Below are 12,766 nucleotides of genomic sequence, written 5' to 3'. Positions count from 1 at the left end.
ACCACCATTCGCATCAAGACGGCATCCTCAGCACCAATAGTGGCTATGAGTTGTCTCTGGCTTTGTTTTGGTCTAGTTCTGGCATCTCCCCCCTGGCCCGACATGCCTCTAGGAGGTGAATCGGGTCCAGAGGCTGTTGGGCTCCTCGGACACACCTCCAGGAGGTGAAACCTTGGATCACAGCCCGACAGCTGAGAAAAATGCCTTTAATCTATCTTCAAACAAACCAGATGCTGAACCATATCCATCTGTTACCTGCAGACAGTTACAGTCATCTCCCAAGGCGCCTCCTTACATGCCATACAAAGTCTCTCACCCATCTTTATCCACCAGACCTTCTCAAGTAGTCAGATATCTCCTGTTTATATTCCAGCGCCTTCTTTAGCATCTTGAATGAGTTGAAGACGGTCTCCCGGTGACTATCTCACAGTGGCAGGGGACACAAGCGTTAGTCTCGGATACAGGTGTTTCGTGATTGAGCATTGGTCCCTCTATTTGTCACGATCATGTCACGCTCATTCATTATCTTTTCATAGGTTGTTTGTGGCCATCCACTGCTGTGGCTGATTTTATTGAGATTTTTGATGGTGCTGGATCATTTATATTCAGTACACTCTTCTCCCTAACCTCTCTCACTTGTTCTAACAAGATGACAGTTGAGCGTGGCGAGGAGGGCAGGCCCACATTGCATATCCAGACCTGCAACAAGATTCTCGCTGCAAAATCTCATTTTCCCACCAAACCGGATCCCTCTGTCCTGTATGCCAGCTTACTGTTGTGTGAGAAGCCCAACATGTTGCGAGGTTTGTCATGGGCTTCCATGCACCTATCTACTCACACAGCTCTCAGGCATGATCATGACCATTGCCAACGACGTCGCCGCATCAGTCATTTATGCTGAAAGCGACGACCTTTCCCACTTTCTTGTTCAGGAGGCCGAGAAGATGCCTCATGCGCCTCATATCTCTGCGAGTAGCATGATGATGGATAGCATTATGCGTCAATCACGTTCTGGCTGACTCGTTATCTCCGAAAATGTCCTCTGTTAGCAAGCTATCCACTTTCTAGATTCATGGTGTGTGTAGTCTAGGTCCCAAAAAAATCTTTTGTGCTCTGCCTACTCTGTCACACCTGGCGACAGGTTGAAATTGCCACCAATGCCCTTGTTACCTGTCTTACAGTCACACTCTGAGACCCGATGTGATGCATCTGATACCTGGCAGGTTCTTGACCTACGTCCCCGAGACCACCGGCACATCACCACATGAACAAGGACTGGTTGTTATCTGAGCCCCTCTTGTGTTCATCAATGCCCATTATACAGGCCAAGTTCCGATGCAAGGTGACTGAGCCCTGTCAGGTTCTTGTCACTGTGTCGATGACGAGAGCTCACCAAGCCATGATTAGTGCCACATGAATGAGGATCGGTCATTATCTGCGCCCCTATTTCTATCGTGTCAGTGTCTGTGCTGATTCACTTACAAGCTGAAACCCGGTGTGATGCAGCTAGTCCTGTCAGGATCACAATCCACGATGATGGTACCTTAATTTCACGTGATAAAACTTATCTGGCCACAAGGATCTCCTTGCATGCAGACAGATGAGTACAGATGGATCAAAAAATTGTGAGACTCTGAGCTGTCGCCCATGTCAACACACAGACCAGGAGGGGCGAGGGTTCTTCCGTGTGGTAATGATCAACGGGCAAATTTCCTTCAAGTACAGTGGAGCATCAACAATGTTGCCATGGCGGAACATGATGTGAACCACTCGCATGAGCACCAGGACGTCATTTGACCTGCTACTCCAAGGATGTCATGTCAGGATGAACACAATGACTGACACAATAACAGAGTTAGTGGAGATATTTGATGCCGAAGGTGCATTTATATTTGGTGAGGCTACACCCACTGTGCATATGTACCGACCTAATGTTCCCCAGTGCACTGCCAAGCTCTGCCCCATCCTGCTTTTGAAGTGGTGACTGCAAGATACATAAGAGATTTCGGCTGTGAGCATGCAAGACGTCACCATAGTACAGTGTTGTTTGCCATGGACGACCCATCCCACAATGTGTCTCAACACACTCGTGCGTATCTCCACATTGTTCAAGTATGACTGGTTCCTCAAAGGGTACAGGTACAATCCAGACAATCGCAAATGACGGGAACATAAGTGCTGTGTATGCTGACAGTGTGCGGTTGGCAGATCACCTAGCATTGGAGGCCACTATGTTGCAAGAGGCCAAGTTGGAGAGAGAAATCAGTCTTGGAGACATTATGAATGCCTGAACTTGAATTTAGACAGAAGAGGCATCCTCAGTTGTCTCGCAATTTGACTGGTGCCTTTGATCTGTCTCCAATTGTCTCAGGGACTGACATGAATATCACCCCAATCCTGCCCCAAACACCAAATCATGGCTGAGATATGAGTCACATCAAGAAAGTATTTAATAATAGTGCTCGGGGCACTCAACATCAACCATGAACACAGACAGCCAGGAGCACCACGATAACATACGCGTTCTTCAGTATGAGCTCTATCACATGAGCATCTCAGCATTGGCATCTGAAGTTGCCGGAGGTGGATCATCACAGCATTCTCCAATACTCCTGAACCCACTACAGGCATCGCATGGTGACGAACCCCCACCGCTCTGTTCGTGTGGCCTGGACGTTTGTGCTTGCCATACTCTCTCTGAGGCTGGCCATATGACAACCAGGACACTTCGACCTCGGTCACCTTTGCCAGTGTCCGTTGCCTATCCACGTCCCTGCAGATGCTCATGTCACAATCAGGAGGTAGCAGTCACCTGTCCAAAATGGTTACCGATGGCACAACTAATCCTACGGCAGATTCGTAATGAAGTTCGGTTCACGACCACGCTCTCGGTCATTATGTTGGTCATCCAACAACTGCAAAGCAGCACACCCTATGGGGCCATCCCATCTGAAGTGCAAGTCCGAGTGCGACAAATGATCGATCTCAGTGAAGCAGAATACAGGTAAGCACATTGTTGTCTAGTTGCCCCTGCTTACTGTGTGCTTGATGTAGGCTTGGAGTGTGCTGGTTGCTCGAGGAATCACATGTGATGTCACCATTGGATGATGGACGACTGATGCTTGTGATGCAGCGAGATGTATCCAATATTTACACAGGTGGCAAAGGTACACGCGAGGTAGTGCACTGTAACTAATCATAGTATATGGGAGGGTTACATCCGTGGAGGGCCCACTACCTCGTGTGTGGGAATGGACGCCGTGGTTCACTTCTCGTGCTTCTTTTTTAAAACTACTGCCATGTTTATCAGATGCGAATCAGGCTCAGGCTGCGCGCTGAGCGGATCGAGCGCTTAGCAAAGATATATAAGATGTCAGTGTGTGATGAGTCCTTTTCTTACTCTGTGATCCCTTCCTAGCTTCTCAGGCCTGAAAAGGCACACTGACCATGCACGGTTTGTTTTCTATAGACCTGACTGTGGTCTTACAAGCCCCGTAGTCGCGACAGAGGGATCACTTCGAGTTTATTTTTCGGCATCTGACTTTTGATCTTTTGATCTTTATGTATAGCGTCTTTGGCTTTACAAAGGTCCTTACTTTGTGATCGGTATGCGTTCACTACTAATATCATTCGAAATATAATGACATGTGAGTCCTACTGATTTTTCCACCACACTGCATACATCATTGTATCAAATATCATACCGAAAGAAGGAAGAGAACATAGAGAAATCAACAATCAAGGGGAGCTATCGAGGCCACTTTGTTATTGGATGTGCCTGTCAGCAGTGCCATGTTGAAGGCAGCAGAGCGGTACTGCCACAATCAGAGCTCATCCATACTGTCATCTTGGCCAGATGTAACAGCGAGCTTCTTTGCATGCAAAGGATCAGCGAGCTTCTCTGAAGCCTTCCTCTTGCCTTTGAGAATTTCTGCCTTGGCATATCCCATGCACGGTAGCAATTGCATCCGGCGCAGGATGAGTTGGTAATTTTGAGACCCAAGTCTCTTGCGGTCGGACACATCATCCTTGTCAATCTTGTTGATGTTCCACCTGCAGCGCCATGTTTGTTAGTATTGTAGCAATTGAGAGGAATGTTAGCCTTACAATTTAGGTAGACCTCGACTTCAACAAACTGTGCACGCGCCAGCTTTATGCCGTACTCCCTTGGGTGGATCAGCAGTCCATTACCATCATGCACGTCCGGACATTCCACTTTCGTCTCTTTAAGAGAGCCCAGGCCTGAATAGTGGTTGTCTGGGTCATGCAGGTCATGGATGCACAGGAACTCTGTTGATGCCATGAACATGACAGCCAGATTAGATGTTGAAAGGGCCACATTACCTCCAGAACTGCTAGTGTTTGCTGCACAAGAACTCCTTGCAGCTGCCGAAGCCCGAGCGAGTTGTTTCGCCTTGCCTTTGCAGGTAAGCCACATCAGCAGCCATCAACATTGGTGGTCACCAACTCACTTGGACTCAAGAGAACTCCTGATTCTGGTACACAAAGATTCAGTTTGGAGTCGAAGGAGGAGTAAAACATACTCACTGCCGATGTCCTCATGGGAAACTCTGGGTGTTGTCGCAGACCCTTCATTCGGTAAGTCTCTGAACAGTGGCTCAGACTGCATAACAAGAACAAAACAATCTTTGGAGTCTCGCGTGTACTCACGCATGAAGGGAGACACTACAGGGTGTTCCACCTCCAGCACACCTGCAAACCACTGAGCACTGGGTCATGGAGACAGATGAGATACTTACCAGCATTACACCTGTCCTCGACAGCAGTAGTCAGTGCAGACAGGGTATCAAGCACCCTGCATGACATATCTAGAGCTTCCTGGGGATAGTCGCCGCTGTCGTCATCTTCCAGAGCCAGAAAATGAAGTTCGAATTGTGCCCGAGTCTTCTTCAGGTTGGAGACATCAATCTGCCAACAAAGACAATTAGTAGAAATTACCCAAGGATAGTACTACATACCCCAGAGTCAAACAAGTTGAAATACGGCCCCAGGTGGCTATACTGACCATGGTAGTCGAGCCTCGCCATGAACTTCATATGCAAGAGTTCTCCAAACCCATTTACCCAATATTCTGCCTTATCCCCCATTTGCCGACGCAGGGGGTGTGGGTTGTTCTCCTCAGGGATATTCTTATAGCTGCACGCATCTGCGACAAAAGCACCACATGAAAGGGCACAACCGAGTAGAGAAAGATACAGAGGAGATTTCATCGCTTCCAATCTCATCTTCAGAAGGTATCACAGGAGTGCCTGACTCAGTGTCCACTGCAGTCACAGCCACTTTGCATTGATGAGCACAGCGTTTCGAGGGCGTCATGGCAGTTCAGGGTGAAGGGGGCAGAGGAGGACCTAAGGATAAATTCCATACCTTTAGTATGTCCCACATCCCTGATAAGAGCCCTTAGACTCACCAAGGACTGAGTCGGCTGTGTTGCCATGAGGTCCAAGGCACACGCGGCTCATTGGGGTGTCAGTATGAGACATATTACTGCGGGGAAAAAATTGAGTTGTCAACAGGTCTGAGTCCGATCACATGGAAACACTCACAGACCGGGAACCATGAGTGGAGTCGGGCAGGCTCGAGGCAATTAGCATAGCATGGACCCATGAATGTTCCCTCCACCAGCATGCCAATTGTGGCAGTGTCCCATCAACAAAACATTTACATTCGTTGCTGCCAAGAACGTTGCTCTGCAGGTTCTTGAGTAAAACATTCATGAATGCGCCTGCATACTGGGCACTCTGATCACCAGGTGCACGTGAGATATCCTCGATGATGCCAATGGCGACCATGCACAAAGGAGGGGTGAATATGCGAGGGCGGGTGAGAATGTGAGGCTGGGTGAGAATGCGAGGTTGGGCTGTGAGAACGAGTGTGGGGCTAAGCTGCTTGACATTGTATGCAACGAGGAGAGCATATCAAGAGAGCATGTGGTTGATGACACAGGAGGCGACTGTACGAGTTTCGTGCTGTGGCATAACATGGCTACAATGTCAGTAGGATCTTCTTTCTTGTAGTGTATGAGCTTGAAAGCAACACACCAAAACCCATCACTGAAATGATGAACTCTCACCACATATGGACGAGTCTCAACAATCATTAAGGTAGACTTCCACAGAATATTGGTGTCATGCTTGTTGGTGTGCCCAGCACTTCACCGGTTCAGCCTACCAATTTTCATTACATAATCTGCTTAGGTCATCCAGAGATTCAACCTCTTTGCAATGTGTCTGTTGTCTCGCTTCCATGCCACAAAGTCTCGCAAAATTCTGAGTGCATAGCCCCACATCCATATCTGCCAATCAAACATTTGAAACGATTGTGTCACATTCGATGACTTCTGACAAACCCTTATCATGTCTCATTCTAATTCAACATGCAATTGTCTATACAGATCACAATACAGGACAGAGGTGTGTAATCAGACATCAATAATGGGCCCGTCGTGCTCGCACTAGACATCAAGCCCACCGATATCGCACTTATGAGTTCCAACTACCATGAAGCAACCAAGCATTGTTGCATTTTCTGATGCAGTAGGACTCAGAGTTCCATGCCGTGTCTACACTCCATGTCCCTATTGTACATCTGCAGGCCAATATCATCATCATGCTCTCGACATGTGCCGACGCTGCTGCCTTTCATACATTCTGAGCAGGCCCTTAAGTCCAAAACTCGGCACCTCCAATTGCCCTATAGCATGTTCAGTCACGATCACATCACATATCATTGCATGGACTGACCTTGTGATAAGCGCATTGATGGCATTGATATCCCGCTCACTGCAGTCCAATATCTCGTGCTTATTTCCATGTGTGTTTGACCACTAATACATTTCCAGTCACGTCTGCATCATTGTTGGCGATCTTGGCAATGTTTCTGATGAGAGTGTTTGGTGGGGCATACACCAACGGATCCTCACGGAAGAACGTGAAGGCATGGGCCCAAGGGGGAGAGTCAGGTTCTGGAATCACGTTGTAAGGGGGATGGCAGCTGCAGTGGCATAAAGGACACCAAGATATCTCTCCTTGTAATTCTGTACCGGGCAATGGTCAATAGTCACGTCAAGGCAAATAACGCGAGCGACAAACCAGAACGTGTCTTTCAATTATCTCCTTCTGTCTCTCAATACTCAGGAGGTCATGTGGCATTGGTGTAGGAGGTAAATAGCACGTGTGCCCATTAGCAACGCCGTTGTATGGGCATTCTGCATTCGTGCAACCTTCGGACAGGTGCCACATCACGTTTGAATGATAGGCCAACCGTTTCATTGGAAATCTGGGATCCCACTCAATCATAAGCGCGTTCCGTCCCGCATCTGCCACATTACGCCACAGAGCAGGGCATAAGAGTCCACATGGTCCTTCCATGAAGAAAGTGCAGCTCCGGACCTCCCAGCCTTCTTGCGAGAAACAACCTATGGTACATCCAGGCGCAGGGTGCAATCCTGCACAATTGGTCACAGTGATATGCCTCAAGGTCCATAATGGATAGAATACAGTCATGCCACCTGCAGTCATCAATGTCATGTCTGCAGTGGTATGCGAGGCCATGATAACTTTGAAGACACCGTCAGCTAAGGCCTCTGACATGGTGATCTTCAAGTCACCACACTGAAATTTGCAGTGGCAGCGGACAACCTTGGCATAGGAGTGGTTTATGTGTGTGTCAGGTAATTTGTTGTAGTGTAGGGTTTTGATGATAAATTCAGCAAGTAAGGGACCGCTGTCGGAGGGTACCACTATGTTCAGGTTGGCTGGGTGGCCACCGTTGTCCCGCCACATTTGCATTGCGCAGGAGCCATTGATTACTGCTGATGTGATGTGCAGCATATAACGAAACTCAGCCATGTGTTCCCCCACGAACGGTCATAATATTCTGTCGAACCAGCCGATGATACAATCTGTTCCGACATGTTTGACCTCACGATTTAACCCTTGCAGTTATCAGCGGTAGGTATTGGTATACCATTTGTATGAGTGGGGCTTGATGGAAGACTGCAAGTCCCTTGCATCAGTCACATAGATCATATACCGTGCGGGTGACGTACATTCCCCTATTGGATTGATCATGGCTCGCACAAACCTCGTGTTGATCATGGCTCGAGACTAAGTTGTGTCACAAGCAGATTTGGTCAGCAAAATCAGAGCCTTGTCATGTCTCAGCACGTTACCATCTTTAATTGACAAACATCACATCAATTTCTTCCAGGATATTTTAGAAGTCTGAAACACAGAGAATGTCAGACAGTGGTTATGAAGTGACAGACCACTCAGAATTCGCCTCCTACAGTCCTCTAGCAATGACCAGCTGTTCCTGTTGAATACTAAGTCTCCATCTATTTGCAGCTTCTGCCGTGACTCTCTCAGCTAGCTCGAGGTTTCTAGCATATATAGCATGAATTGCCCAGTCATGTGCGATTGAGTGCGCTATCGCTATTTGCGAATAACCTTCAGCATGTAAATATGTGGGCAGCAAGTAGTACACACCCTTGAAATTTAACAAAGAGTCTCACATCCATGCTTCAAGACACCCACAATGTGGCCTGGAACTCCCTTGCCATCATCTTCCAGTCCAAATCTTGGCCTGCACTTGGGAATTACATGGAAGTAGCGATAGAATGTGATGTCATCAGGGCATACACGCAGATGTGTGCCTGTCGTCCATCAAGCTCGCGGAATCGCATTACATTCATCGAGATACCCTCAAAGCGAGGTTGACTGTTGTTAACCTGACCATTGTATGCCCATGTCACATCATCCACAATGAGGCGGGTAGTGAAGTGAAATGATCACCACTGTAGATGATTCCCATTAATCGGTATCCTGCTTTACCACTTCCACAGGCAATGTCCAACGTGTCGGACAGCACAACTGCAGGATGCCCAGTAGGGCCAAGTTCGAAGAAGAGGACCAGAGGAGCATCCGCCAGAGCCATCTCTACTGTCGAACCAGACATGGCATCATTAAAGTTATGAAGGATCTCCACATGCCTCTCAACCAGTTTTTGGTTTGTCGGATGAGCTAGAGCTCGATCCAGACCTGTAAAGAGAGCAGGGCATCAGTGTTGTCCAGCCAGTCAAAGGGTGCACAGTATGCGGGAAGACGCAAGCTGAGCTCACCACCGATTTCCATGGATTGACTGACTATCTTCAGGTGAACATCAGGCACAGGGAACATGTACTCCAATATTGCAGAAGCAGAGGTCATGCATGCACCATACCGGAGAAGGATGACCGTGTTGTGTGCATCGAGAAGGTCACAGAACGAATCTCGAGAGTTGTCAAAGAGATGTTGGGTAAAGAGGTTGGCATCCGATGTGAGCAGATTACTGAACGAAGCCCCAAGGTGCTCCTGCAGAATAGAGCCTGCAACCCACAATGATTACCATGAGCAAGGTGCATTGTGAAATATATAAAACAGGATCATGAAGGTGCTGTCATATGCGCATGACCAGTTCTGTGAGGACCACTTGCATCCAGCCGACGTTGCAGAGGGCAGAGATTTTGTTTGATACGAACTTGTGTGCGGATGTTTGAAGGGTGGGAGGACAACACTAGTGTGTGGCACACCAGACTGCACGTTCTCAGTGACTAAATCCACCACGAGGGCAGGATTCAATACCAGTGTTCGTGACATGGGCACACCCATCATTGAAGGCTTAATTACAGAGCACCTTCCATTATTTTTGGCCAAAGAACGGAGCCGCTTCTGGACAGGTTGCCTGTACCCATCATCAGCCTCAGACACAGATTCAAGACCACATTTCTTACTAGGAGTAGACCCATCAGTCTCCACATCAAACCACGCCAACGAAACACAATGTCTCCATCCTGCCTCACTCTCTGCATCAGGGACACTAATGTGTACACCTTCAAGATAACCATGACTCACCAAGGTGTTGTGCTCGAGGGCATCAAAGCGGGAGATTTCAAGCAGCAGATCCATTGGTATCTGTCTGTTCAGCTGCTGCAAGTTGACAGGTTGAGTGAGACACAGGCCCTCCCATGTCTGTGCACGAGACGCAGCAACATAAGCAGCAAAGTCATCTTCATGCAGATTCACAATGACGCTCAGGAGTGTTTTTCCCTGTGAAGAGTGACCTGTGACTGCAAATGCCAGCTGAATCGGGATTTGATGGTGAGTCACACAAACCTTCTTGTGGGAACCATCACAGTCCAGTAATGTTGTAAACGTCCAAGTGGCAAGCAGAATGGGGAACACACCTTTTGGTAAACCAGTTAAATGGACCTTGCTATGTGGGAATTCAACCAATACACAGGTAGCATAGGTGATGTCGTGGGAACATCATTCAGTGTAGATATGACGGACAGTACCTTGTGAGCCATTTGTTATGCCAAGGTCAGTGGACATGTTGCGAAGTCGCAAAATCACTGGCATGCCTACAGACAAAGTTGTGAAACCTGGAAAACACCTCGAAGCCTTCAGCCTGGTCACATTCAGTTGCAACAACTTCATTCTCATATCTGAAGACATCTCCTCACTCGTTTTGTCCAAAGCAGCACAGACAACCAATGTGTCTGCCGAGACAGCCCGAGTCTTTCTTGCGTTAAGCACTTCATGAAGTTCGTTCGTTGTGACGATGGCTATGGCATCCGCTGTATTCACTGATGTCAAGTCCACACCATCAGGTGTGTTCAACGTCCTCATCACTCTGGTGTTGAATAAATCAACATTGTCCTCGGTGCATTTCCTGACTCTCAGCCGATTCACTGCATCACCATATTCAACATCTTCCTTCATTCTCTGTTGCTTGGTCAAGGTGATAACCATGTTGACCATTTTCCATGCAAGCCGCCCTAGTCTTTTCTGGACTTCTGCATCAGTCTGTCCAGCGTATGCAGCTATCGGAGAATACAGGGGACTACCGCCCACGGGAGGGAACTGCAAAAAATCACCAGCAAATATAATGTGGACGCCACCAAACCACTGATCTGGCTTTTCCTTAGCATACCGAAGGGCATGGTCTATCTGTACCAACAGCTGCAAGCTTAACAGGGAAACCTCATCTATAAGTAAGTACTCAATGTTTTTCCACTCCTCGCGAAGCTGGGTGTGGTTCTGCACGCTAATCAGGACTGAATAATCTTCCAAGGAGGTTCCAGGCTGTCGTGTACCTTTTCCTTTGTTCAGTGATTTAATTTTCAATCCAAGCCCCTTGTGCACAGTCATACCATCAATCAGTGCTGCAGCAGAGCCAGTGGGAGCCAAGAACCTAATAAGATGTGCACAGCCATAATGATGCATAACTGCCTGGACAGCTTTCACCACGTGAGTCTTGCCTGTGGCCCCGGGACCCGTCATCAGCATAGTGAGCTGGTTAACCAGATCTGCATCCTGCTTCTTGTCAACGTACTTCAAGATGAAATGAGACGTGATGATTTGGAACGCCTGCCACTGCATCCTATTAAGTTCAAACGTGGTGCCGATCTCAGTGACAATATCACTCACTGACCATTTGGTAGTAGCTTCTGCAGGCATCGTCTGAACCTCTGTGGGCAAGCAACCAGCCACAACTGCAGGAAGCTGAGGGGTTGTGACTGGATTATCTAGGCCGAGTTCCATTTCTGGGGGTGCCTGGACCTGCAAAAGCTGCTGATCTGGATTCAGGGTGTTTCAACATGTAGTAGTGATTGTCTGTTCCTGCTGCTTCACCTCACATTTCCACAGCTTGATGGACCTGCTGATCCCAGTGCCTTCAGGATAATGGTCAGACACAGTATCAGACAAGCCAGATATGTTAACTGAGGAGTGATCCAACTAGCCAGATTGTTGCAGCTCAAGAACAGCCTGCTGCACACGGAAATCACTTTCAGAACAATGGGTTGATGTTTGTTGGAATGCAAAGTCAAGTCCACCTCATCACCTTCCACAGCGATAGAAGCAGTCAGCGCCTCGCATGCATGGGTGAGCTGCGCACATTTATGAAGTCTATCTGCATCATGCTCATCCTTGCATTCATAAACAGCCTCCCAATTCTTCATCACCTTCAGACTCCTTGAGCAGAATGCAAAACATGAGTAGCATTCAATTGGATCTTCATCTACACCCAATAGATCGGCTGAAATGCTGAAGGCCTTGAAATGTGCAAGAGCGAATATGGCCCACAACTGCGCATTAGTTGGGCGTGGAATAGACATACCAACAACATGTGGGACATGTTCCACTGCTCCGTCACCCCACTCATTATTAGTGTGTTCAACCAACACATGCGTCTCACAGTCAGGATGTCCTAAATTCAATGTATGCCTACGGAGAACACCAAGTCGAGTCTCAAAGGTGTGCTTGATCTTCGCACTCTTGCTAATACTCTCCAGATGCACACACTGACAGAAATCATAAAAATTCATATGCGAAAGTGTATCGGCATGGTGGAGGTAGTGGTGCACCTGATTAGCATCCAGGAGCTGTCCCTGATCATCCGTGACGATCTGCAACATGTGCACAGGCTCCGCATCTTCATTGTCACGATCAAAACCACAATCAGTGTCAGGAAGAGCATGGCCCGACTTCAACCAAGGATAACGATCCTTCACATACCCGATCAATAGCGAGGAAAGCATTGGCGATGTGTCATGGGAAGAAATACCATCACTGAATCCTTGGATGTAATGTACCACTTGCTGAGCATGTACCTGTTGCTGACCATTGAACTGTGATAGGCACTTATGTAGTAGCATCATTGCACTATCAGTGAGGGATACACCGGGTCCAGGTACAGGCAC

At 47.9% G+C, this 12,766-nt stretch overlaps 4 protein-coding genes across 4 annotated transcripts; 2 read left to right on the top strand and 2 right to left on the bottom strand.

Moving 5' to 3' along the window:
- Window positions 1–649: 649 nt before the first annotated feature.
- F5147DRAFT_773766 (uncharacterized protein) lies at window positions 650–1,019 on the top strand (the record flags this gene model as incomplete). The annotated part of the gene is made up of 2 exons (XM_041441503.1): window positions 650–803; window positions 850–1,019. 2 exons carry the CDS (start codon window positions 650–652, stop codon window positions 1,017–1,019), a joined length of 324 nt encoding a protein of 107 aa, XP_041292706.1.
- Window positions 1,020–2,483: 1,464 nt separating this feature from the next.
- F5147DRAFT_652909 (uncharacterized protein) lies at window positions 2,484–3,339 on the top strand (the record flags this gene model as incomplete). The annotated part of the gene is made up of 5 exons (XM_041433696.1): window positions 2,484–2,752; window positions 2,780–3,004; window positions 3,055–3,167; window positions 3,203–3,241; window positions 3,311–3,339. 5 exons carry the CDS (start codon window positions 2,484–2,486, stop codon window positions 3,337–3,339), a joined length of 675 nt encoding a protein of 224 aa, XP_041292705.1.
- A 485-nt stretch (window positions 3,340–3,824) lies between these two features.
- On the bottom strand, window positions 3,825–7,871 carry F5147DRAFT_652908 (uncharacterized protein; the record flags this gene model as incomplete). Its single annotated transcript, XM_041433695.1, is given in 14 exon segments — window positions 3,825–4,053; window positions 4,137–4,419; window positions 4,473–4,496; window positions 4,549–4,713; window positions 4,761–4,929; window positions 4,980–5,167; window positions 5,432–5,508; window positions 5,572–5,906; window positions 6,095–6,173; window positions 6,193–6,316; window positions 6,521–6,609; window positions 6,765–6,803; window positions 6,996–7,057; window positions 7,113–7,871. 14 exon segments carry the CDS (start codon window positions 7,869–7,871, stop codon window positions 3,825–3,827), a joined length of 2,622 nt encoding a protein of 873 aa, XP_041292704.1.
- Window positions 7,872–10,997: 3,126 nt separating this feature from the next.
- F5147DRAFT_577074 (uncharacterized protein) lies at window positions 10,998–11,444 on the bottom strand (the record flags this gene model as incomplete). The annotated part of the gene is made up of 1 exon (XM_041431373.1): window positions 10,998–11,444. A coding segment is annotated over one exon (447 nt), but the record flags the coding sequence as incomplete, so codon positions are not given.
- Between the last annotated feature and the right edge of the window lie 1,322 nt (window positions 11,445–12,766).

This window comes from Suillus discolor (assembly GCF_016758755.1).
Source record: "Suillus discolor strain FC423 chromosome Unknown F5147scaffold_28, whole genome shotgun sequence".
Classification (NCBI taxonomy): domain Eukaryota; kingdom Fungi; phylum Basidiomycota; class Agaricomycetes; order Boletales; family Suillaceae; genus Suillus; species Suillus discolor.
Note: the sequence above shows the minus strand (reverse complement) of the source record. Positions and strands in the feature narration are given on the sequence as shown.